The following is a 27,728-nucleotide window of genomic DNA, read 5'->3' on the forward strand; positions in this document are numbered from 1 at the left end:
GGGGACCTTGATTATCACCTGCTGGAGGTACAGCTTGTGAATTGCCGCCAGTACTACCTCCCTTTCCCTGGGGGAAGCTGGCAAGGCTGATTTGAGGTAACGGCGGGGGGGAGTCGCTTTGAACTCCAGCTTGTACCCCTGAGATACAATTTGTACAGCCCAGAGATCCACCTGTGAGCGAGCCCACTGGTTGCTGAAGTTTCGGAGACGCGCCCCCACCGCACCTGGCTCCGCCTGTGGAGCCCCAACGTCATGCGGTGGACTTAGTAGAAGCAGGGGAGGATTTTTGTTCCTGGGAACTGGCTGCCTGGTGCAGCTTCTTTCCTCTACCCTTGCCTCTGGCCAGAAAGGATGCGCCTCTGACCCGCTTGCCTTTCTGAGGCCGAAAGGACTGCATTTGATAATACGGTGCTTTCTTAGGCTGTGAGGAAACCTGAGGCAAAAAAGTCGACTTTCCAGCTGTCGCTGTGGAAACGAGGTCCGAGAGACCGTCCCCAAACAATTCCTCACCCTTATAAGGCAAAACCTCCATGTGTTTTTTAGAATCAGCATCTCCTGTCCATTGCCGAGTCCATAAGACCCTCCTGGCAGAAATGGACATTGCATTAATTTTAGAGCCCAGCAGGCAAATGTCCCTCTGGGCATCCCGCATATATAAGACGACATCTTTTATATGTTCTAGGGTTAGCAAAATAGTATCCCTGTCGAGGGAATCAATGTTGTCTGACAGAGTATCAGTCCATTCTGCTGCAGCACTACACATCCAGGCTGAAGCAATAGCAGGTCTCAGTAGAGTACCAGAGTGTGTATACACAGACTTCAGGATAGCTTCCTGCTTTCTGTCCGCAGGCTCCTTTAGGGCGGCCGTATCCCGAGACGGCAGGGCCACCCTTTTAGATAAGCGTGTGAGCGCCTTGTCCACCCTAGGGGATGTTTCCCAACGTAGCCTGTCCGTTGGCGGGAAAGGGTACGCCATCAGTAACCTCTTAGAAATCACTAGTTTCTTATCAGGGGAACTCCACGCTTCTTCACACAAGACTCATTTAATTCATCAGATGGGGTAAAAGTCACAGGCTGTTTTTTCTCCCCAAATATATAAACCTTCTTGGTAGTAACCGGGTTAACGTCAGAAATGTGTAATACATCTTTCATTGCAGTAATCATGCATTGGATGGCCTTTTTAAACTGTAAATGTGTCTCATCATCGTCTACACTGGAGTCGGACTCCGTGTCGACATCTGTGTCAACCACCTGAGCTAGAGTGCGTTTATGAGCCCCTGACGGTTTCTGAGTCGCCTGGGCAGGCGCGGGCTGAGACCCCGGCTGTCCCAAGGCCGCAGCGTCAAACCTTTTATGTAATGAGTTGACATTGTCGTTTAAGACTTTCCACATATCCATCCAATCAGGTGTCGGCCCCGCCGGGGGCGACACCACACTTATCTGCCCTTGCTCCGCCTCCACGTAACCATCATCAAACATGTCGACACAGCCGTACCGACCCACCGCGCGCACACAGGGAATGCTCAGACTGAGGACAGGACCCCACAAACCCCACAGGACCCCACAAAGTCCTTTGGGGAGACAGAGAGAGAGTATGCCAGCACACACCACAGCGATATATAACACAGGGATTTTCACTTACAATAAGTGATTTCCCAATAGCTGCTTTTAGGACTTATTTTGCGGCTAAATTTATGTGCCCCCCCTCTCTTTTTCACCCTTCTTGTACCTGGATACTGCAGGGGAGAGCCTGGGGAGCTGCTTCCAGCGTAGCTGTTAAGGGAAAATGGCGCTGGTGTGCTGAGGAAGAAGGCCCCGGCCCCAGCGGCGGGCTTCTGTCCCACGTTTTGTGTACGTTAATCAGCGGGGGTTTTTACATATATACAGTACCAGACTGTATATATGTATTTTTTAATGCCAAAAGGTATATTAATTGCTGCCCAGGGCGCGCCCCCCCCCCCCCCAACGCTCTGCACCCTACAGTGACCGGAGTGTGTAAGTGTGCTGGGAGCAATGGCGCACAGCTGCGGTGCTGTGTGCTACCTTAAATGAAGACAGGAGTCTTCTGCCGCCCATTTCGTCGTCTTCACTCTTCTGTCTTTTGGCTCTGCAAAGGGGGCGGCGGCGCGGCTCCGGGAACGGACGATCGAGGTCAGGTCCTGTGTTCGAACCCTCTGAAGCTAATGGTGTCCAGTAGCCTAAGAAGCACAAGCTAGCTGCAAGCAGGTAGGTTTGCTTCTCTCCCCTCGGTCCCACGTAGCAGTGAGTCTGTTGCCAGCAGAAGCTCAATGAAAATAAAAAACTTAATAAATACTTTTTCTAGCAAGCTCAGGAGAGCCCACTAGGAGCACCCAGCTCTGGCCGGGCACAGATTCTAACTGAGGTCTGGAGGAGGGGCATAGAGGGAGGAGCCAGTGCACACCAGATAGTACCTAATCTTTTCTTTAGAGTGCCCAGTCTCCTGCGGAGCCCGCTATTCCCCATGGTCCTTACGGAGTTCCCAGCATCCACTAGGACGTCAGAGAAATACAGTAGCCCTGTGACCATGGTTCGGCTCCTGCCGCACCAAACACAAACTGACTTGCCTGAGCCAGTGGGTGGGGATATATGGAGGAGCCCGTTGCATCCTGGGAGGCCAGAAAGCTTGTGATAGTTTGGCGCCAATCTACTGTTGCTCCATCATATCCCAATGTTATTCTGTGGATAACCTGTGGACCCTGCCGGAGAAACATCAATGTTTTCCCATAGAACATGAAATCCCCAAAGTTACTAAAGTTCGATTTGAAATGGACCACAAAATTGAACCTCAAATCTCCAAATGTTTAGAATGATCCTAGACATTCGATTTTGGCTTCTAAACTCATTGTAAAAAGACAGGAAATTGATAGGGATTACTTTGAGTACTCAAAAGAACATACGGCAGTGTGGAAGTAGCAAAAATGGATGCCCAAGGCTATGGTATGTTGTGCACCTATCTACACAATGCAAATCACCACCAGTGTGAGAAAAACCCCTGGAGGATCAATCAGCAGCTTCATGAGTTGAATAGTGCACATATTTATACAGACATTATTTTATTTTATTTTTTTATTATGCAATAGAATGCACCAGACCACAATATTCTGCTACTTTGCTGAAAAATACATTGAAATTTAACAAAAACATGAGTGAAGTAACTACCTATCCAAATTCTGCCCATGATGCCTACATCCTCAGCAACTGATCCATGTGTACCAAAAATCTGGGACAAATGCCAGAGGGATGGTTGTTGTGTAAGAAACCGATGTGTTAATACAGTATCTCAAAGAGGCACATACTGCCACCCAATCTATGACTATGCATTAAAAAAAAAAAAAAAAAAAGGAAATTCAAGATTCATAATTTTATATAATTTTGCAAAATAATTTGACATTATGCAATTTCCGGCAGCAGAGTACAAGCACAAAAAAAAAAAAAAAATAGGATTTTGGTTACCTACCGGTAAATCCTTTTCTCGTAGTCCATAGAGGATGCTGGAGTCCACATTAGTACCATGGGGTATAGACGGGTCACACTAGGAGCCATTGGCACTTTAAGAGTTTGATAGTGTGGGCTGGCTCCTCCCTCTACGTCCCTCCTACCAGACTCCGTTTATAAACTGCCCGAGGAGATGGACATCTTCAAGAAAAGGATTGAACAAAGATAGTGGTCCACATTAGTACCATGGGGATGTACCAAAGCTCCCAGAACAGGAGGGAGAGCGCGGAGGCTCATGCAGAACTGATTGATCTGAAGTTCAGATCAGAGGCCAAAGTATCGAACTTGTAAAACTTTGCAAATGTGTTCGATCCAGACCAAGTTGCCGCTCGGCAAAGTTGCACTGCCGAGACACCCCGGGCAGCCGCCCAGGAAGACCCCACCTTACGAGTAGAGTGGACCTTAACAGATTTTGGACATGGCAGTCCTGCCGTAGAATAAGCGTGCTGGATAGTGAACCTGATCCAGCGAGAGATCGCCTGCTTAGAAGCAGGACACCCAATTTTCTTGGGATCATACTGGACAGAGTCCAATTTCCTGTGATGAGCAGTTCTCTTCACATAGATTTTCAGAGCCCTTACAACATCCAAGGACTTATGAAATTGAGGAGTCAGTAGCCACTGGCACCACAATAGGTTGGTTGATATGAAATGCCGACACAGCCTTCGGAAGAAACTGCTGACGTGTCCGGAGCTCAGCTCGATCTTCGTGGAAGATCAAGTATAGGCTTTTACAGGACAAAGCCCCCAACTCTGATACATGTCTAGCAAAAGCTAAAGCCAACAACGTGACAGCTTTCCACGTAAGAAATTTGACCTCAACCTTCTGTAGGAGGGTTGAACCAATCAAATTGGAGGAACTGCAACACCACGTTAAGGTCCCAAGGCGCCATAGGCCGTACAAATGAAGGCTGTATGTGCAGAACTCCCTTCAAAAAGGTCTGAACCTCAGGGAGGACAGCAAATTGTTTCTGGAAGAAAATGGATAGGGCCGAAATCTATACCTTCACAGAGCCCAACTTCAGGCCCATAGCCACACCAGCTTGTAGGAAGATGAGAAAATGTCCCAGTTGAAACTCCACCGCAGGAAATTTCTTGGACTCACACCAAGATACATATTTTTTCCAAATTCGATGGTAATGTTTAGACGTTACCCCCCTTTCCTAGACTGTATCAGGGTAGGAATAACCTTGTTCGGAATGCCCTTTCGAGCCAGTATCAGGCGAGACCCCACTACCCTGGATGGAGATCGTGTCTGCTAAGGAAGTCCGCTTCGCAGTTGTCTACTCCCGGAATGAAGATTGCTGACAGCGCCAACGCGTGTTTTTCTGCCTAGAGGATGATCTTGTTACCTCTGCCATTGCAGCTCTGCGTTCCGCCCTGTCGGTTTATGTAAGCCACTGTTGTCACATTGTCAGACTAAACTTGAATGGCCAGATTTCTCAGAAATGGGCCGTTTGGAGAAGACTGTTGTAGATGGCTCTTAGTTCCATGTTTATCGGCAGGCTGGCTTCCAGACTTAACCACCTTCCTTAGAAGGATACCCCTTTAGTGACTGCGCACCAGCCCCGGAAACTTGCATCAGGGGTTAGTAGGATCCAGTCCTGAATCCCAAACCTGCTGCCCTCCAGAAGGTGAGGTAATTGCAACCACCAGAGGAGTGAAATCCTGGCCTTTGGCGACAGACTTATTCTCTGGTGCATGTGTAGATGGGATCCCGACCACTTGTCCAGGAGATCCAGTTGGAACGACAGAGCGTGAAACCAGAGCTGGTAAGCCTGATCTGAAAAATCGGTGAGGAGGGAGAGTTTGAAATTTCAGCCTGTACCCCCTGGGACACAATACCTTGCACCCAAGGGACCAGACTTGACTGAAATGTCTGAGTCTATCCCACCTGCCCCATCTCCGGGGCGTGCAGTCCACCGTCATGCGGAGGACTTCGGTGTACCTGAAGCAGGTCTCTGTTCCTGGGAACCTGCAGCCGACCTCCCCGAAAGAAGGTGTTGAACGGCTTGGCCTTTCTGGGCTTGTTAGACCGAAAGGGCTGTGATGTAACTAAAGAAAAGGGTTTCTTCGGAGCAGGTCTAGCCAAGGGGAAAAAGGGTGACTTACCAGCCGTAGCGATCAACGCATCCAACGCTTCCCCAAAGAGAGCCTCTCCTGTGTAGGGTAGGGTCTCCACACTTCTCCTGGATTCCGTGTCGGCAAACCACTGACGCAGCCACATTCCTCGACGAGCCGATACTGACATGGAAGAAATTTCCGCAGCCATGGAGCCCAGGTCTTTCATGGATTTTACCAGAAATCCTGAATGTTAGGTAAAAACAATTCAACTTCACATTTCTCCATAGTATCCAAATCGTCACGTAACGTTCCTGACCACTTTACTATAGCTTTGGCAATCCAAGCACTGGCAATAGTGGGATGTAGTATTGCCTCAGAAGCAGTGTACATGGATTTGAGCGTATTATCAATTTTACGATCAGCCGGCTCTTTCAAGGTGGTAGATCCTGGAACAGCTAAAACCACCTTTTTTGAGAGTCTGGATACTGACGCGTCAACAATAGGCGGGTTTTCCCATTTTTTCCTATTCTCTACCGGGAAAGGAAACACTACCAGAACCCTTTTAGGTATCTGGAATTTTTTATGCATGGATTTCATAAATATGTATTTTCAAAAAATAGCATTTAATTCCTTTGGATGCAGGCAAGGTTAGCGAGGCTCTCTTATTTTCAGTGAAGTAAGCCTCCTCAACATGCTCGGGTGTTGTATTAGCAATATTCAACACATCCCTAATAGCCTCTATCATCAACTGCACCCCTTTTGCAAGAGATGCTGCCCCCCGCAACACATCCCCATCGCAGTCTGTAGTATCAGAATCGGTATCAGTATCATCCTGCATGATCTGTGCAAGAGCACGTTTATGTGAATATTCAGCGGGGAGCCCTGATGTACCAGAACTGGGCAAGACTGCCATAGAGTTCTGAAAAGTCTGAGTTGCAGATTCATTAGGTGCAACCCTATTTGAAGTCTGAGAAAGCATAGATTTGATAGAGGATAACCACTCAGGCTCCCTTGCTGGAATCTCTGCTAAACAGGTGCAATCCTGATTACATGGAATGGGATCATACTGGGAGGACATACCCACTGCAGCGTATGACAGAGTCCCTGTACATTGCTTAATGGAGACCACAGACACCACACACACAGGGGAGGACAGAGTTTCACCCCCAAGAATGGCAAGAGAGAGATTGGTGCCAACCCACACACAGCGCTTTTACTATAAAGGGAGACCCCCTATCAGCGCTGACTGTGCACCTTAATAGGTCTCACAGTTGTTTTGCAGCCCCCCCCCCCCCCCCCCACCTACAACCCCCTGGTACCGTGAGAGATAGCAGGAGTTGCTGTGGAGGGACTTGCTCTTCAAGGACAGTGCTGTGCAGGCAGGAAAATGGCACTGACCGCTGCTGGGTCCTCTCTGAGAAGCTCCGCCCCCAAAACGGCACGGTCTTCCCGCTCTTCATAGGATTATACTGGCCTGAGGATTTATGCTGGCTGAGATCCCAGGACCCAGACAGGCTGTGTGACCAGTGTAGGGGCTGCCTCAGAGCACCCCTCACAGCGCTGCACTATGTACCGCTGAGCCTCCAAAGCGCAGTTAATACTTCGCTCCTACCCTGATACCACCATCTTCACACCGGCCCGCCGCTTGCTGGGGGGGGGGGTATGGGTCGCTGACTCAATCGCCACCGATGTTCAGCTCTGTAAGGGGGTGGCGGCATGCTGCTGGGGTGAGTGATCCCCTGTGGCGGGTAACGATCTATCCCCTCTGGAGCTCAGTGTCCAGTCAGCGGAGATAGTGGCTCAGACAATACTCCACCCCCCCACCCCACCTCTTAGTCCCACGAAGCTGTTGCTAGCAGCCTCCCTGTAAAATAATAAACTCTAAAATAAAACTTTACTAGAGAAACTCTGGAGAGCTCCCCTAGCTGTGACCGGCCCCTCTGAGCACATTTTCTAAACCGAGTCTGGTAGGTGGGCATAGAGAGAGGAGCCAGCCCACACTCTCAAACTCTTAAAGTGCCAATGGCCCCTGGTGGACCAGTCTATACCCCATGGTACTAATATGGACCCCAGCATCCTCTAGGAGATAAGAGAAACATTTTTTGAGATAGAGTAAGACTGTACTTTGGGTAGTTTACAATCCACATGCGAGATTGGAGGACTTCTACCTTTAGATGAAGGTGGGATTTCAGTTATAGAGAGTCCAGATTAGAAAGTCCTCTACATAAGGAGTTTTTACACTTTTAATCTTACATGTCTGACATGACAGCCATTGACTTCAAATGCCTGAAGGAAACTGGAAATCTAGAGACTTGATTTGAAGTCCCGGATAGGGACATGGATGAAGGAGGATGTAGTTGGCATCTTGACTGCCGGTATCCTGTACCCAGCCCGGATGAAGGCATTAAATATGTACCGATACATAAACTCCTCTCTTTCCATTCAGGTCAACTATTCCATTTTGAATTTAATATTGGATTACACACCCACCACTGCAGCAAAAAGGTTATGGATTTAAGATGTACTTTAGGATTTTGATTAATATCCATGGCAAAGCTTAAGACCCTTTCTCATGCAATTTGTGCTATGTCTAAAGAAAATAAGAATTTACTTACCGATAATTCTATTTCTCGGAGTCCGTAGTGGATGCTGGGGTTCCTGAAAGGACCATGGGGAATAGCGGCTCCGCAGGAGACAGGGCACAAAAGTAAAGCTTTTACAGGTCAGGTGGTGTGTACTGGCTCCTCCCCCTAAGACCCTCCTCCAGACTCCAGTTAGGTACTGTGCCCGGACGAGCGTACACAATAAGGGAGGATTTTGAATCCCGGGTAAGACTCATACCAGCCACACCAATCACACCGTACAACTTGTGATCTAAACCCAGTTAACAGTATGATAACAGAGGAGCCTCTGAAAGATGGCTTCCTAAACAATAACCCGAATTAGTTAACAATAACTATGTACAAGTATTGCAGATAATCCGCACTTGGGATGGGCGCCCAGCATCCACTACGGACTCCGAGAAATAGAATTATCGGTAAGTAAATTCTTATTTTCTCTATCGTCCTAAGTGGATGCTGGGGTTCCTGAAAGGACCATGGGGATTATACCAAAGCTCCCAAACGGGCGGGAGAGTGCGGATGACTCTGCAGCACCGAATGAGAGAACTCCAGGTCCTCCTTTGCCAGGGTATCAAATTTGTAAAAATTTACAAACGTGTTCTCCCCTGACCACGTAGCTGCTCGGCAGAGTAGTAATGCCGAGACCCCTCGGGCAGCCGCCCAAGATGAGCCCACCTTCCTTGCGGAATGGGCCTTAACAGATTTAGGCTGTGGCAGGCCTGCCACAGAATGTACAAGTTGAATTTTGTTACAAATCCAACGAGCAATCGACTGCTTAGAAGCAGGTGCACCCAACTTGTTGGGTGCATACAGTATAAACAGCGAGTCAGATTTTCTGACTCCAGCCGTCCTTTAAATGTATATTTTTAAGGCTCTGACAACGTCCAACAACTTGGGAGTCCTTCAAGTCGTCTGTAGCCGCAGGCACTACAATAGGCTGGTTCAGGTGAAACGCTGATACCACCTTAGGGAGAAAATGCGGACGCGTCCGCAGCTCTGCCCTATGTCGAATGGAAAATTAAATAAGGGCTTTTATAAAACAAAGCCGCCAGTTCAGATACTCTCCCGGCCGAAGCCAGGGCCAGTAACAGTCACTTTCCATGTGAGATATTTCAAATCCACCTTCTTTAGTGGTTCAAACCAATTTGATTTGAGGAAATCTAAAACTACATTTAGATCCCACGGTGCCACCTTAGGCACCACAGGAGGCTGTATATGCAGTACTCCTGTGATAAAAATCTGGACCTCAGGGACTGAGGCCAATTCTTTTTGGAAGAATATTGATAGGGCCGAAATTTGAACCTTAATAGATCCCAATTTGAGACCCATAGACAATCCTGATTGCAGGAAATGTAGGAAAACGACCCAGTTGAAATTCCTCCATCGGAGCACTCCGCTGCTCGCACCACGCAACATATTTTCGCCAAATACGGCGATAAAGCTTCGCGGTGACTTCCTTCCTTGCCTTTATCAAGGTAGGAATGACTTCTTCTGGAATGCCTTTTCCTTTTAGGATCTGGCATTCAAACGCCATGCCGTCAAACGCAGCCGCGGTAAGTCTTGAAAAAGACAAGTACCCTGCTGAAGCAGGTCCCTTCTCAGAAGTAGAGGCCACGGATCGTCCGTGACCATCTCTTGAAGTTCCGGGTACCAAGTCCTTCTTGGCCAATCCGGAGCCACTAGTCTTACTCCACTTTGCCGTATAATCCTCAATACCTTTGGTATGAGAGGCAGAGGAGGAAACACATATACCGACTGGTACACCCAAGGTGTTACCAGCGCGTCCACAGCTATTGCCTGCGGATCTCTTGACCTGGCGCAATACCTGTCCAGTGTTTTGTTGAGGCGAGACACCATCATGTCCACCATTGGTTTTACCCAACGGTTTAATAGCATGTGGAAAACTTCTGGATGAAGTCTCCACTCTCCCGGGTGAAGGTCGTGTCTGCTGAGGAAGTCTGCTTCCCAGTTGTCCACGCCCGGGATGAATACTGCTGACAGTGCTATCACGTGATTCTCCGCCCAGCGAAGGATCCTGGCAGCTTCTGCCATTGCCCTCCTGCTTCTTGTGCCGCCCTGTCTGTTTACATGGGCGACTGCCGTGATGTTGTCCGACTGGATCAACACCGGTCTTCCTTGAAGCAGAGGTTCCGCCTGGCTTAGAGCATTGTAGATTGCTCTTAGTTCCAGAATGCTTATGTGAAGAGACTTTTTCAGGCTCGACCACACTCCCTGGAAATTTCTTCCCTGTGTGACTGCTCCCCAGCCTCTCTGGCTGGCACCCGTGGTCACCAGGATCCAATCCTGCATGCCGAATCTGCGGCCCTCCAATAGATGAGCCTCCTGCAACCACCACAGAAAGGATACCCTTGTCCTCGGCGACAGGGTTATCCGCAGGTGCATCTGAAGATGCGACCCTGACCATTTGTCCAACAGATCCCTTTGCATGGAATCTGCCGAAAGGGATTGCTTCGTAAGAAGCTACCATTTTTTTCCCAGGACTCTTGTGCATTGATGTACAGACACCTTTCCTGGTTTTAGGAGGTTCCTGACCAGGTCAGATAACTCCTTGGCTTTTTCTTCGGGAAGAAAAACCTTTTCTGAACTGTGTCCAGAATCATCCCCAGGAACAGCAGACGAGTTGTCGGCATTAATTGGGATTTTGGAATATTCAGAATCCATCCGTGCTGCTTTAGCACCTCTTGAGATAGTGCTAAACCCATCTCTAGCTGTTCTCTGGACCTTGCCCTTATTAGGAGATCGTCCAAGTATGGGATAATTAATACGCCTTTTCTTCGAAGAAGAAATATTATCTCGGCCATTACCTTTGTAAAGACCCGAGGTGCCGTGGACAAACCAAACGGCAGCGTCTGAAACTGATAGTGACAGTTTTGTACAACGAACCTGAGGTACCCCTGGTGTGAGGGGTAATTGGAACGTGGAGATACGCATCCTTGATGTCCAAGGATACCATAAAGTCCCCTTCTTCCAGGTTCGCTTATCACTGCTCTGAGTGACTCCATCTTGAACTTGAACTTCTTTATGTACAGGTTCAAGGACTTCAGATTTAGAATAGGCCTTACCGAGCCATCCGGCTTCGGTACCACAAAAAGAGTGGAATAATACCCCTTCCCTTGTTGTAGAAGAGGTACCTTGACTATCACCTGCTGAGAATACAGCTTGTGAATGGCTTCCAAAACCGTCTCCCTTTCTGAGGGGGACGTTGGTAAAGCAGACTTCAGGAAACGGCGAGGTGGCTCTGTCTCTAATTTCAACCTGTACCCCTGAGATATTATCTGCAGGATCCAGGGATTTACCTGCGAGTGAGCCCACTGCGCGCTGTAATTCTTGAGACGACCGCCTACCGCCCCCGAGTCCGCTTGCGAAGCCCCAGCGTCATGCTGAGGCTTTTGTAGAAGCCGGGGAGGGCTTCTGTTCCTGGGAAGGAGCTGCCTGTTGCTGTCTCTTCCCTCGTCCTCTGCCTCGTGGCAGATATGAATAGCCCTTTGCTCTCTTATTTTTAAAGGAACGAAAAGGCTGCGGTTGAAAGGTCGGTGCCTTTTTCTGTTGGGGAGTGACTTGAGGTAGAAAGGTGGATTTCCCGGCCGTAGCCGTGGCCACCAAATCCGATAGACCGACCCCAAATAACTCCTCTACGCATCGCCTGTCCACTGTCGTGTCCATAAAGCTCTTCTGGCCGAAATGGACATAGCACTTACCCGTGATGCCAGTGTGCAGATATCTCTCTGTGCATCACGCATATAAAGAAATGCATCCTTTATTTGTTCTAACGACAGTAAAATATTGTCCCTGTCCAGGGTATCAATATTTTCGATCAGGGACTCTGACCAAACTACCCCAGCACTGCACATCCAGGCAGTCGCAATAGCTGGTCGTAGTATAACACCTGCATGTGTGTATATACCTTTTTGGATATTTTCCATCCTCCTATCTGATGGATCTTTAAGTGCGGCCGTCTCAGGAGAGGGTAACGCCACTTGTTTTGATAAGCGTGTTAGCGCTTTGTCCACCCTAGGAGGTGTTTCCCAGCGCTCCCTAACCTCTGGCGGGAAAGGGTATAAAGCCAATAACTTCTTTGAAATTAGCAGTTTTTTATCGGGGCACCCCACGCTTCATCACACACGTCATTTAATTCTTCTGATTCGGTAAAAACTACTGGTAGTTTTTTCACACCCCACATGATACCCTGTTTAGTGGTACCTGTAGTATCAGCTAAATGTAACATCTCCTTTATTGCCAAAATCATATAACGTGTGGCCCTTTTGGAAAATACGGTGGATTCGTCACCTTCACTACCGGAATCAGTGCCTGTGTCTGGGTCTGTGTCGACCGACTGAGGCAAGGGGCGTTTTACAGCCCCTGACGGTGTTTGAGGCGCCTGGACAGGCACTAAGTGAGTGTCCGGCCGCCTCATGTCGGCAAACGACTGCTTAAGCGAGTTGACGCTATCCCGTAATTCCACAAATAAGGCATCCATTCTGGTGTCGACCCCCTAGAAGGTGACATCCTCATATTTGGCAATTTCTCCGCCTCCACACCAATAACGTCCTCATACATGTCGACACACACGTACCGACACACAGCAGACACACAGGGAATGCTCTATACGAAGACAGGACCCACTAGCCCTTTGGGGAGACAGAGGGAGAGTCTGCCAGCACACACCAAAAAGCGCTATATATGACAGGGATAGCCTTATGATTAAGTGCTCCCTTATAGCTGCTTTTATATTAATATATTGCCATTTATTTTGCCCCCCCTCTCTGTTATACCCTGTTTCTGTAGTGCAGTGCAGGGGAGAGACCTGGGAGCCTTCCTGACCAGCGGAGCTGTGACAGAAAATGGCGCCGTGTGCTGAGGAGATAGGCCCCGCCCCTTTTCCGGCGGGCTCGTCTCCCGCTATCTAGTACATTTAGGCAGGGGTAAATATCTCCATATAGCCTCTGGGGCTATATGTGAGGTATTTTTAGCCTTTTTAAAGGTTTACATTTGCCTCCCAGGGCGCCCCCCCCCAGCGCCCTGCACCCTCAGTGACTGCCGTGTGAAGTGTGCTGAGAGGAAAATGGCGCACAGCTGCAGTGCTGTGCGCTACCTTAAGAAGACTGCAGGAGTCTTCAGCCGCCGATTCTGGACCTCTTCTTGCTTCAGCATCTGTGAGGGGGCCGGCGGCGTGGCTCCGGTGACCATCCAGGCTGTACCTGTGATCGTCCCTCTGGAGCTTCATGTCCAGTAGCCAAGAAGCCAATCCATCCTGCACGCAGGTGAGTTCACTTCTTCTCCCCTCTGTCCCTCGTTGCAGTGATCCTGTTGCCAGCAGGAATCACTGTAAAATAAAAAACCTAAGCTAAACTCTCTAAGCAGCTCTTTATGAGAGCCACCTAGAATTGCACCCTTCTCGGCCGGGCACAAAAATCTAACTGGAGTCTGGAGGAGGGTCATAGGGGGAGGAGCCAGTACACACCACCTGACCTGTAAAAGCTTTACTTTTGTGCCCTGTCTCCTGCGGAGCCGCTATTCCCCATGGTCCTTTCAGGAACCCCAGCATCCACTTAGGACGATAGAGAAAAGAGGTATGCATTTTTGATTTCTGAAATGTTGCTGCACTGACTCTCATTTTGGCTGCTATTTTAGAAAGACATGAGTGCCCACATTTAGGTTGAGACACACAAATAGAATAAATTACCTGAGCAATCTCTTCTGGCGTTGTAACAGGTTTGGACTGCTTTTTCAACTCTGCAATAACCGCATCAACTGCCAACATAACACCTGTGAAACACAAATATTTAAACCAGAAGCAACCTATTAGTATAGCCATATTGAGCAGCAAGTTACTAATAGAGAAAAAAAAAAAAAACCATCTCAATGTTCAATAAGTAGAATCTCTGAATCATTTTATTTCTATTGCAGGTTTTTCAATCAAAAAGGAGATTTATGGTAAAAACTTAACTTTGTTAAATCTGTTTCTGCGAGGTACACTGGGTTCCACAGGGAACAACATCGGCATCGGGGGGGGGGGGGTTTGGAGTAGGATCTTGATCCGAGGCAACAGGCTAAAAGCTTTGACTGTTCCCAAGAAGCTCAGCGCTACCTCCTCTATAACCCCACACTCAGCGCTACCTCCTCTATAACCCCACCCTCAGCGCCACCTCCTCTATAACCCCACCACCGTGCATAGGAGCTCAGTTTTGTTATCCATTCCAATGCCATAGCAGGTAATAGACAACCATTAGTAGCCACATACACCACTTTCTCACGACAGGAGAAGTTCTCAGTAGCTAATGTAATACAAAGCCAAAGAAGCTAAGTGCGTCAGGGTGGGCGCCCTGTGGAACCCAGTGTACCTCGCAGAAAGATAAGTTCTTACCATAAATCTCCTTTTCTGCAGCAGCGTACACTGGGGTTCCACAGGGAATAACATCGGGGATGTCCTAAAGCAGTTCTCATGGGAGGGAACGAACTGTAGCGGGCACAAGAACCCGGCGTCTAAAGGAAGCAGCCTGGGAGGCGGAAGTATCGAAGGCATAGAACCTTATGAACGTGTTCACCGAGGACCACGTAGCCACCTTGCACAGTTGTTCAAGGGTCGCACCACAGCGGGCCGCCCAAGAAGATCCAACAGACCGAGTAGAATGTGTTTTGATGGTAGCAGGAGCTGGAAGGCCAGCCTGTACATAAGCATGTGCAATCACCATTCTAAACCATCTGGCCAAGGTCTGCTTGTTAGCAGGCCAGCCATGTTTGTGAAAACCAAACAGTACAAAGAGAGAATCAGACTTCCTAACGAAGGCTGTCCTCTTTACATAGATACGGAGAGCCCGAACCACATCCAAAGACCTCTCTTTGGAAGACAATTCAGGAGAGACAAAAGACGTAACCACAATATCCTGGTTAAGACGGAAAGACGACACCACCTTAGGTAGATAACCAGGGCGCGGTCTAAGAACCGCCCAGTCACGGTGAAAAATCAGATAGGGGCACCTACAAGACAAGGCACCCAAATCTGATACCCCTCTAGCAGAGGCAATAGCCAGCATAAACAAGACCTTAAGAGAAAGCCACTTAAGGTCTGCAGATTCAAGAGGTTCAAATAGAGACTCTTGCAAGGCCTCCAGAACAACCGACAAATCCCAAGGAGCCACAGGTGGGACATAGGGAGGTTGAATCCGTAAAACACCCTGAGTGAGTGTATGTACATCAGGCAGAGTCGCAATTTTTCTCTGAAACCATACAGACAAGGTAGAAATATGACCCTTGAGGGAGGCAGGCCAAAAAAGCCCAAGTTCAGGCCCTGTTTTCGGAAGGCCAAAAATTAGGCTGTACTAAACCTGTAAACGGCATGGTTGTTAGATACGCACCAAGCAAAGTAAGACTTCCAGACCCTATGGTAAATCAGAGCAGAAGCCGGCTTATGGGCCTTCAACATAGTTTTAAAGACCGCCTCAGAAAATCCTTTGACCCTCAGTACGGAAGCTTAAAGAGCCATGCAGTCAAAGCCAGTCGGGCCAGATCCTGGTAGACACAAGGGCCCTGAACGAGTAGGTCTGGCCGTTGTGGAAGCAGAAGAGTATGCTCCAGCAGGAGACCATGTAGGTCTGAGAACCAATGCCGTCTGGGCCACATCTGAGCTATCAGAAGTAGGATTCCTCCTTCTTGCTTGAACTTCCTCACTACTCTGGGCGGGAGTGACACCGGAGGGAACACGTACGGCAGCCGAAAGTTCCATGGAATTGCTAGTGCGTCCACGAACTCCGCTTGAGTATCCCTTGTTCTTGCTCCGAAGACCGGAACCTTGTGATAGTGTCGAGACGCCATAAGGTCTACATCTGGTAGACCCCACTTGTCCACTAGGAGTTGAAATACTTCAGGATGAAGGCTCCACTCTCCAGCGTGTACGTCCTGACGACTGAGGAAGTCCGCTTCCCAGTTGAGGACCCCCGAAATGAACACTGCCGAGATGGCTGGCAAATAGCGTTCCGCCCATTGAAGAATCTTTGACACTTCCATCATTGCCATGAGGCTTCGAGTGCTGCCTTGATGATTTATGTATGCTACCGTGGTGGCGTTGTCCGACTGTACATGAACAGGCCTGTTCTGTACCAGATGCTGGGCCAGTTTCAGAACATGAAACACTGCCCGCTATTCCAGAATGTTTATAATCGGGAGGCGAGACTCCTCCCTGGTCCACCGACCCTGAAGAGAGTGTTGCCCCAACACCGCATCCCAACCCCTCAGACTGGCATCCATCGTCAGAAGGACCCAGTTGGAGATCCAGAAGGGACAACCCCCTGCACAATTGTTGGTCCTGTAGCCACCAGCTCAGTGACAGACGAACCTCCGGAGACCAGGAGATCATGTTGGACCTAATCCGGTGAGGCAGGCCGTCCCACTTGGCAAGAATCAGCTTCTGCAGAGGGCGGAAAAGAAATAGAGCGTACTCTTCCATGTCGAAAACAGACACCATGAGGCTTAGTACTTGCATCGCCGAGTGTATCGACACCTGCGCGCGAGAGAGGAAGCATCGCATCCTGACCTGAAGTTTCAAGACTTTCTCCTGAAACAAGAACAGCAGCTGGTTGGGTGCTAACCAATAGGAACGAATGTGCGTTCCATATACAGGAAACTAGAGCGGATTTGCGCTCCAAATACAGGAAACCAACCTGCGATTACGTGATCGGAAACCGGAACCTAACTACATTAATATTGTTTATACACAGAAAAAATGTACTTTGCATTTAGAAAAATAAGACGCTTTATTGTTTTTATAGTCTCAAAGTCTGTCACTTCATTTGGAAACTGGATAGAATTTTATTTTATACATTGTTTATAAGTTTGTAATCTGACACACCTGTTTCACATGGGCTATTAGCACTGCTATATAAAGGGCTTTCAGTCACTGCAACTTATCACCTTGAGAAAGCTGTGCTAAACAGCGAAACGCGTCGGTGGATTGGCTGGACTCTCATTCTTTATACCCCTACAAACGCCTAGAAGTCGGATATAGGAACTCTGCCATCAGCGATTTGAACATCTGCAAAAATTTGGGACCTGAGCGATCAATTGGACCAAGTGGCATCTTGAACCAAGCTTATCAGGTCGACTAACTGCAGTTGGTAATAATATCATTCGCTTACAATTGTTCCTGGACTGTGGCATCTATTTTGGGGAAGAATTGGTTCTTTTGAGTACCGGCCAACAGTATTGAATCCATATTAAGTATATGGGACTTTTTAAACTTCATGCAGTGCTATACTATGCCCTAAATTTTAATTGCACTTATTATTGTTTTAAATATCTGTTGCAACAGTATACATGAATTTTTAATCCTGATTAAATTGTTAGTTTATTCTTATCCAGTTTCCAAGCGCTAATTCTTGTTTATTGGTATTGTAGTTGTGGGGGTCTCACTAACCCCGTTAAATTAGCTGCTACAGGAAAAGCAACTCACTACGAGCGCCAAAGGCAATTACTTAGTAATTCCATTTTTTGCCCATTCTAGCTACATACATTTTAAAAGCTCTGACCACATCTAGAGACTTAGATTCCTCAAAGGAGTCAGTAGCCACTGGCACCACAATAGGTTGGTTCATGTGAAACGATGACACCACTTTAGGCAGAATTGCTGACGAATTCTCAACTCCGCTCTATCGTCATGGAAGACACCCGCCTTGCAGAGACCAAGGCCAACAGCATGATCACTTTCCAAGTGACGAATTTCAACTCTACCTTACGTAAAAGGTTCAAACCAATGAGATTGCAGGAACCGCAACACCACGTTAAGATCCCATGGTGCCACCGGGGGCACAAAGGGAGGTTGGATGTGCAGCACGCCTTTCACGAAAGTCTGAACTTCTGGAATGGAAGCAAATTCTTTTTGAAAGAAAATTTTACAAGGCTGAAATTTGTACTTTAATTGAGCCTAACTTTAGGCCCACATCCACCCCTGCTTGCAGAAAATGGAGAAAACGGCCTAGCTGAAATTCTTCCGCACGAGCCTTCTTGGATTCACACCAAGACACATTTTCTCCAAATACGGTGATAATGTTTCACCGTTACCTCTTTTCTAGCCTGGAGCAGTGTGGGAATGACTTCACCGGGAATACCCTTTCGGGCTAGGATCCTGCGCTCAACCTCCAAGCCGTCAAACGAAGCCGCGGTAAGTCTTGGTACACGCACGGCCCCTGCTGTAACAGATCCTCTCGTAGAGGAAGTTGCTAGGGATCTCCTATGACCAATTCCTGAAGATCTGGATACCAAGCCCTCCTTGGCCAGTCTGGAACAATGAGGATTGCCTGAACCCTTGTTCTTCTTATGATCTTTATCACTTTTGGAATGAGTGGAATCGGAGGGAACACATATACAGACTGAAACACCCACGGTGTCACTAGGGAGTCCACTGCTATTGCTTGAGGGTCCCTCGACCTGGAACAATATCTCTGAAGTTTCTTGTTGAGGCGAGACGCCATCATGTCTATTTGAGGAATTCCCCAATGACTTGTCACTTCTGCAAAGACCTCTTGATGAAGACCCTACTCTCCTGGATGGAGATCGTGTCTGCTGAGGAAGTCTGATTCCCAGTTGTCTACACCCGGGATGAAGACTGCCGACAGAGCGCTTACATGCCTTTCCGCCCAGCGGAAAACTTTTGTGGCTTCCACCATTGCCGCCCTGGCGGTTTACGTACGCCACTGCTGTTATGTTGTCCGACTGAATCAAGACGGACAGATCGCGAAGATGTTCCGCTTGTAGAAGGCCGTTGTAAATGGCCATTAATTCCAGAATGTTTGTGTGTAGACAAGCTTCCTGGCTTGACCATTTTCCCTGGAAATTTTCCCCCTGTGTGACTGCACCCCAGCCTCGGAGACTCGCATCTGTGGTCACCAGGATCCAGTCCTGGATCCCGAATCTGCGTCCCTCTAGGAGGCGAGAGCTGTGCAGCCACCACAGGAGTGAGATTCTGGTTTTGTAGGACAGGATTATCTGTCTGTGCATGTGCAGATGGGATCCGGACCATTTGTTCAACAGGTCCCACTGAAACACTCTGGCATGGAATCTGCCAAACTGAATGGCCTGGCAACAGAGTGCATTGTTGAATCGACACTCTTGCTGGCTTCAGAATCTGTTTGACCAGGTTCTGAATTTCCAGAGCCTTTTCAACTGGAAGAAACACCCTGTAATTCCATGTCCAGAATCATACCCAAGAACGACAGCCTTGTCGGAACCAACTGTGATTTTGGTAAGTTTAGGAGCAAACCATGTCGCTGCAGAATTGTCAGGGAGAGCGTCACGCTCTGCAGTAACTGTTCCTTGGACCTCGCTTTTATCGTAATTTCCGCCATAACTTTGGTGAAAACCATCGGAGCCGTGGACAGATCAAACGGCAATGTCTGAAATTGGTAATGACAATCCTGAACAGCAAACCTCAGGTAAGCCGGATGTGAAGGATATATGGGTACGTGCAAGTAGGCATCCTTAATGTCTACCGACACCATAAAATCCCCTTCCTCCAGACTGGAGATCACTGCTCGGAGAGACTCCATCTTGAATTTTTTTTTTTAGATAGAAATTGAGGGATTAAGTTCAGAATAGGTCTGACTGAGTCGTCCGGATTCGGGAACAAAAACAGGCTTGAATAAAAACCTTCTCCTTGTTGTGACAGGGGCACCGTGACAATGACTTGATTTTGACATAGTTTTTGTATAGCACCGCATACCACCTCCCTGTCCGGAAGAGAAACTGGTTAAGCAGATTTGAAAAATCGTCGAGGGGGCACGTCTTGAAATTCCAGCTTGTACCCTTGGGACACTATTTCTAATACCCATGGGTCCAGGGTCGAACGAACCCAGAAATGACTGAAGAGGCGGAGACGTGCCCCCACTGGTGCGGACTCCCGCAGAGGAGTCCCAGCGTCATGCGGTTGATTTGGTAGAAGCCGGAGAGGACTTCTGCTCTTGGGAACCAGCCACAGCCGGTGACCTTTTTCCCTTTCCTCTTCCTCTAGAAGCAAGGAAGGAAGACCCTCGTCCTTTTTTGTATTTATTGGGCCGAAAGGACTGCATCTGATAGTGGTGCGTTTTCTTTTGTTGTGCAGGAACATAAAGCAAAAAGAATGGACTTACCGGCGGTAGCCGTAGATACCAGGTCAGCGAGGCAGTCACCAAACAAGACACCACCTTTATACGGCCGAGCCTCCATAGCCTTCGAGTCAGCATCAGCATTCCATTGATGAATCCACAATGCTCTCCTAGCTGAGACTGCCATAGCATTGGCTCTTGATCCCAAAAGGCCAACGTCCCTCGCAGCTTCCGCAAGGTAGGCTGCAGCATCCCTGATATGACCCAGAGTCAAACGAATGTTATCCCTATGCAGGGTATCAAACTCAGATGGCAAGTTATCTGCCCACTTTTTAATAGCGCTATTCACCCACGCTGAAGCAACAGCAGGTCTGAGTAGCGTACCCATAGTGACATAAATGGATTTCAATGTATTTTCCTGCTAACGATCCGCAGGTTCTTTTAGGGATGCCGAGTCAGGAGACTGAAGCACCACCTTTTTGGACAGCCGTGACAGAGCTTTGTCCACAGTGGGAGGCGACTCCCACTTTTCCCTATCCCTAGAGGGGATCTGATATGCCACCGGAATTCTCTTGGGAATCTGAAACTTGTCAGGATTTTCCCAAACCTTTTCAAAGAGAGCGTTCAGTTCATGAGAGGGAGGAAACGTTACCTCAGGTTTCTTTCCTTTAAAAACCTACAGACCCTTGTATCAAGAACTGCAGGGTCCTCCGTGATATGCAACATGTCTTATCGCCACAATCACGTACTGAATGCGTTTAGCCAGTTTTGGATTTAATCTGGCATCACTATAGTCGACACTGGAGTCAGAGTCCGTGTCTGTATATGTATCTGCTATCTGGGTAAAAACGCTTTTTGGGACCCCGAGGTGGTCTGAACTTGTGACAACACATCCTCCATGGATTTCTTCCATGCCTGGGTCTGAGACTCAGACTTATCCAATCTCAGTCTCCTCCTGGGAAGAGCACTCAGCCTCAGACATGCCGACACACATGTACTGACACCACAAACACACTGGGCATATAGGGGACAGACCCACAGTAAAGCCTGTCAGAGAAACACAGAGGGAGTTTGCCAGCTCACAACCCAGCGCCTATCCCGGTACTGAAACGTTTTATACAATGCCTCAGACCTGTTAGCGCTTTTATTATTATTAAAACAGCACCAAATTAACTGTGCCGCCCCCCCCCCCCCCGTTTTGCACCGTTACTTTTACAGCAGTGTAGGAGGACAGGACCAGCGTCTCTGCAGCTCTGTGAGAGAAAATGGCGCTGATGAGAGCTGTGAGGGCAAAGCCACGCCCCCATAATGGTGCGCTTCAGCCCTGCTATTTTTCAAATATTTATACTGGCGGGGGTTCAGATTCAGTGCCCAGGCACTATATACCACTTTTGCCAATTACTTAAAATGAGGATTTATGCTGCCCCCCCCCCCCCCCCGCCCTGCACCCTGTAGTGCCGCTGTGTGTGTGTGGGAGCATGGCGCGGCCGCTGTGTGGTACCTCAAAGCCGTCACTGAATTCTTCTGATCTTCTACTCACCCTGGCTCTGTAAGGGGGGTGACGGCGGGCTCCGGGAACGAGCATCTAGGCGTACCTAGCGATCAGACCCTCAGGAGCTAATGGTGTACTGTAGCTTAAGAAGCAGAGCCTTGAAACTCACAGAAGTAGGTCTGCTTCTCTCCCCTCAGTCCCACGATGCAGGGTGCCTGATGCCAGCAGGTCACCCTGAATATAATAAGCCTAACAAAAGTCTTTTTTTCCAGAGAAACTCAGAAGAGCACCTCAGTGTGTATCCAGTCTCACTGGGCACAGAACCTAACTGGAGTCTGGAGGAGGGGCATAGAGGGAGGAGCCAGTTCACACCACTTTTAAAGTCTTAAAAGTGCCCATGTCTCCTGCGGATCCAGTCTTTACCCCATGGTTCTTGAAGTGTCCCCAGCATCCTCTAGGACGTAAGGAGAAAATAAGATTTTACTCACCGGTAATTCTATTTCTCGTAGTCCGTAGTGGATGCTGGGGACTCCGTAAGGACCATGGAGAATAGACGGCTCCGCAGGAGACTGGGCACATCTAAGAAAGATTTAGGACTATCTGGTGTGCACTGGCTCCTCCCCCTATGACCCTCCTCCAAGCCTCAGTTAGGAACTGTGCCCGGAAGAGCGGACACAATAAGGAAGGATTTTTGAATCCCGGGTAAGACTCATACCAGCCACACCAATCACACCATATAACACGTGATAGGAACCCCGGTTAACAGTATGATAACAAAATGGAGCCTCTGAAGAGAAGGCTCACAACAAAACCCGATTTTTGTAACAATAACTATGTACAGGTATTGCAGACAAGCCGCACTTGTGATGGGCGCCCAGCATCCACTACGGACTACGAGAAATAGATTTAACGGTGAGTAAAATCTTATTTTCTCTGACGTCCTAGTGGATGCTGGGGACTCCGAAAGGACCATGGGGATTATACCAAAGCTCCCAAACGGGCGGGAGAGTGCGGATGACTCTGCAGCACCGAATGAGAGAATTCCAGGTCCTCCTCAGCCAGGGTATCAAATTTGTAGAATTTTGCAAACGTGTTTGCCCCCGACCAAGTAGCTGCTCGGCAAAGTTGTAAAGCCGAGACCCCTCGGGCAGCCGCCCAAGATGAGCCCACCTTCCGTGTGGAATGGGCTTTTACAGATTTAGGCTGCGGTAAGCCTACCGCAGAATGCGCCAGCTGAATAGTGCTACAAATCCAGCGCGCAATAGACTGCTTAGAAGCAGGAGCACCCAGCTTGGTGGGTGCATACAGGATAAACAGCGAGTCAGTCTTTCTGACTCCAGCCGTCCTGGAAATATAAATTTTTAGGGCCCTGACTACGTCCAGCAACTTGGAATCCTCCAAGTCCCTAGTAGCCGCAGGCACCACAATAGGTTGGTTCAAGTGAAAAGCTGAGACCACCTTTGGGAGAAACTGAGGACGAGTCCTCAATTCTGCCCTATCCATATGGAAAATCAGATAAGGGCTTTTACAAGACAAAGCCGCCAATTCTGAAACCCTCCTGGCCGACGCCAAGGCCAACAGCATGACCACTTTCCACGTGAGATATTAAATCCACAGTCTTAAGTGGTTCGAACCAATGTGATTTCAGGAATGCCAAAACCACATTGAGATCCCAAGGTGCCACTGGGGGCACAAAAGGAGGCTGAATATGCAGTACTCCTTTGACAAAAGTCTGAACTTCGGGCAGTGAAGCCAGTTCTTTTTGGAAGAAAATCGACAGCCGAAATCTGGACCTTTATGGACCCCAATTTGAGGCCCAACGTCACCCCTGCTTGCAGGAAGTGCAGGAATCGACCCAGTTGAAATTCCTCCGTCGGGGCCTTCATGGCCTCACACCAAGCAACATATTTTCGCCAAATGCGGTGATAATGTCTTGCGGTGACATCCTTCCTGGCTTTGATCAGGGTAGGGATGACTTCCTCCGGAATACCCTTTTCCTTCAGGATCCGGTGTTCAACCGCCATGCCGTCAAACGCAGCCGCGGTAAGTCTTGGAACAGACAGGGTCCCTGCTGCAGCAGGTCTTGTCTAAGCGGCAGAGGCCAAGGGTCCTCTGTAAGCATCTCTTGAAGTTCCGGGTACCAAGCTCTTCTTGGCCAATCCGGAACCACGAGTATGGTTTTCACTCCTCGCCTTCTTATTATTATTCTCAGTACCTTGGGTATGAGAGGTAGAGGAGGAAACATAAACCGACTGGTACACCCATGGTGTCACTAGAGCGTCCACCGCTATCGCCTGAGGGTCTCTTGACCGGGCGCAATATCTTTTCAACTTCTTGTTGAGGCGGGACGCCATCATGTCTACCTGTGGTTTTTCCCACCGGTTGACCAGCATTTGGAAGACTTCTGGATGAAGTCCCCATTCTCCCAGGTGGAGGTCGTGCCTGCTGAGGAAGTCTGCTTCCCAGTTGTCCACTCCCGGAATGAACACTGCCGTCAGTGCTAACTCATGATTCTCTGCCCATCTGAGAATCCTTGTGGCTTCTGCCATCGCCATCCTGCTTCTCGTGCCGCCCTGTCTGTTTACATGGGCGACCGCCGTGATGTTGTCTGACTGGATCAGTACCGGCTGGTTTTGAAGCAGGGGTCTTGCCTGGCTTAGGGCATTGTAAATGGCCCTTAGCTCCAGGATATTTATGTGAAGAGAAATCTCCTGATTTGACCACAGTCCTTGGAAATTTCTTCCCTTTGTGACTGCCCCCCAGCCCCGAAGGCTGGCATCCGTGGTCACCAGGACCCAGTCCTGTATTCCGAATCTGCGGCCCTGCACCCATCAGTGACCGCAGTGTGTGGTGTGCATGAGGAGCAATGGCGCACAGCTGCAGTGCTGTGCGCTACCTTGGAGAAGACAGAAGTCTTCAGCCGCCGATTTTCCGGACCACCTTCTTGTTTCTGGCTCTGTAAGGGGGACGGCGGCGCGGCTCCGGGAACGGACGACGAGGTCGGGTCCTGTGTTCGATCCCTCTGGAGCTAATGGTGTCCAGTAGCCTAAGAAGCCCATGCTACCACCACTTATGTAGGTTCGCTTCTTCTCCCCTTAGTCCCTCGTTGCAGTGAGCCTGTTGCCAGCAGGTCTCACTGAAAATAAAAAACCTAAACTATACTTTCTTCTAGGAGCTCAGGAGAGCCCCTAGTGTGCATCCAGCTCAGCCGGGCACAGAAATCTAACTGAGGCTTGGAGGAGGGTCATAGGGGGAGGAGCCAGTGCACACCAGATAGTCCTAAATCTTTCTTAGATGTGCCCAGTCTCCTGCGGAGCCGTCTATTCCCCATGGTCCTTACAGAGTCCGCAGCATCCACTAGGACGTCAGAGAAATGACCAATTTGAAATCCCACGGTAGAAACCTTTCTACTCTCACACCAAGAAACGTATTTCTCCCAGATACGGTGGTAATGTTTAAATATAACCGCTTTTTGGGCCTGGACCATAGTGGAAATAACCTTGGAGGGAAAGCCCTTTCTGGCTAGAATTTCCCTCGGCATCCAAGCCGTTAAACATAGCTGCTGTAAGTATGGATAGACGAACGGCTCTTGCTGAACAAGTTCTTTTTGAAACGGTAGAGGACCTAGATCCTCCAGAGACATGGTCAGGAGGTCAGAGTACCAGGCCCGTCAAGATCAATCAGAATTGCCTGAACGCTTTCCCTTTTGAGTCTTTTTAGAACCCTTGGAATGAGCGGCATTAGAGGAAACCGGTAAACCAGCTGGTAATTCCAAGGAGACGTCAGCACGTCCACTGCTACCGCCTGCGGATCCCTTGTTCTGGAACAGTAATGGCCTAGCTTATTGTTTAGGCGAGAAGCCATCAGGTCTATCTGCGGACACCCCAACCATGAACCAAGGTTTGAAACACCTAAGGATGAAGGGCCCATTCCACCAGATGGCGGTTGTGCCTGCTGAGGAAGTCTGCCACCCAGTTGTCCACTCCTGGAATGAATATGGCTGAGATGGCCCTTGTATTGGCCTCCACCCAGAGTATGTTTGACACTCCTCGCATTGTTGCTCTGCTTCTTGTTCCTCCCCGTCTGTTTATGTATGCCACCGCCGTGGCGTTAGCAGACTGAACTTGAACTGCTTGATCCTGCAGAAGGTAGGGAAGCTTGAAGGGCAGTGTATATCGCCCCGAGTTCCAGGACATTGATCGGCAGTGCAGATTCCTGACACGACCACCTCCTCTGGAACTGGGCTCCTTGGGTTATAGCCCCCCAACAACGGAGGCTTGCATCTGACGTCCGTAAAATCCATGAGTGGGTACTGAAACTCCAGCCTTCCACCAGGTGGGGAACTTGTAGCCACCATAACAGAGAAATCTGCACCTTCGGCGATAAGATCACAATCTGATGCATGTGCAGATGAGACCCTGACCATTTGTCCAGTAAATCCAGTTGAAAAGGCCAGGCATGAAACCTCCTGCCGTATTGGACGGCTTTGTATGCGGCCACCATCTTGACCAGCAAGCGTATGCAAAGATGTATTGAGACCTTGCGGGGTCGGAGTACTGAGCGCACCATAGCTTCGAGAACTAATGCCTTATCCAACGGAACGAACACCTTCTGAGACACCTTATCCAGTATCATTCCCAGGAACTGCAGACGTTAGGATGGCTCCAAGTGAGATTTCTGAAAATTCAGAACCCATCCACGATTTGTCAGCAGGCGAGATGTCAGGTCGATGCTTTGCAGCAGACAGTCCCTGGACATTACTTTTATCAGGAGATTGTCCAAGTAAGGGACAATGTTGACACCCATTTTGCGCAATTGCAGCATCATCTCCGCCATGACCTTCGCGAAGACCCGTGGGAGACCAAAGGGTAAGGCCTGAAACTCGAAGTGGCTGTCGAAGATGGCGAACCAGAGGTAAACTGATGAGGCCACATGGGGATGTGTAGGTAAGCATCCTTGATGTCTAGGGACACAAGAAACTACCCCTCCTCTAGACCGGACACCACTACCCGCAAGTATTCCATCTTGAATTTGAAAACCTGCAGATAAGGGTTCAAAAACTTCAGATTCCAGATGGGCCACACCGAAACATCCGGTTTTGGCACAACAAAAAGACTGGAGGCATAGGAACCTCTACTTCAGTCTGTAAAAGTTTCTGAATGGCGTCCTGCAAGGTAACTTTTGCTGTGGGTAAAGCTGGAAAGCTTAACCTCAAAAATACGTGAGGAGGAAATGTTTGAAATTCTATCCAGTATCCGTGAGACATGAGGATCCTCACGCAAGTATCCAAGCAGGATTTCACCAACTCGTGGGCGACGTGTCGCAGACGAGCACCTACCGGAAAGTCGCCCTGTTGTTCTGGGCTAACCGTCACGCAGAAGGCTTTGTGGTAGAGGTTCCGGGGCTTTGGCCCAAGGAAGCTGCAGGTTTTCTCGACCTCTGCCTCTGAACCTTGCCACACAAAAGGACTGCAAGGATGGTCCTGAGTATTAGCTTCTAGCAGGAGGTGGAGCTGACGGCAAATAGGTGGACTTACCCGACATTGCCTGAGAAATCCATTTATTTATTTAGTCTCCAAACAAACCATCACATGTAAAAGGAAGATTTTTCACCCCTTTTTTTGGAATCCGCATCCGCTGACCATTGACGCAACCAGAGCTTTGCGGGACGAAACAGCCATAGCAGTAGTATGGCCATTTATCTGACAATTCTTTAACAGTGTCCTGTATATGTATGCAGCGTAATGATATCATCCTGTGGCAGCAAGTCAAAACCATTAATATTATCAGACCATTTGAATATTGCCCTTGAAATCCAACCACAAACTATCGTGGGACGTTGTGCTACTCCCGCTGCCGTATATATTGCCTTGAGAGTGGTTTAAATTTTATGGTCAGCTGGTTCTTTCAGGGATATCGCCCACGACATCGGCAGTACCAGTTTA

General features: G+C 48.8%; 1 protein-coding gene across 2 annotated transcripts in view; it reads right to left on the bottom strand.

The window, feature by feature from the left end:
• Positions 1-27,728, bottom strand: part of HSPD1 (heat shock protein family D (Hsp60) member 1) — a 451,411-nt gene that overhangs the window by 341,593 nt on the left and 82,090 nt on the right. For both annotated transcript variants that reach the window (XM_063934112.1, XM_063934111.1), the window contains exon 4: positions 13,905-13,987. In XM_063934112.1, the coding sequence (XP_063790182.1) occupies positions 13,905-13,987 (83 nt within the window). The remainder of the gene's footprint in view (positions 1-13,904; positions 13,988-27,728) is intronic.

The sequence above is a fragment of the Pseudophryne corroboree genome, chromosome 7, assembly GCF_028390025.1.
Source record: "Pseudophryne corroboree isolate aPseCor3 chromosome 7, aPseCor3.hap2, whole genome shotgun sequence".
NCBI lineage: Eukaryota > Metazoa > Chordata > Amphibia > Anura > Myobatrachidae > Pseudophryne > Pseudophryne corroboree.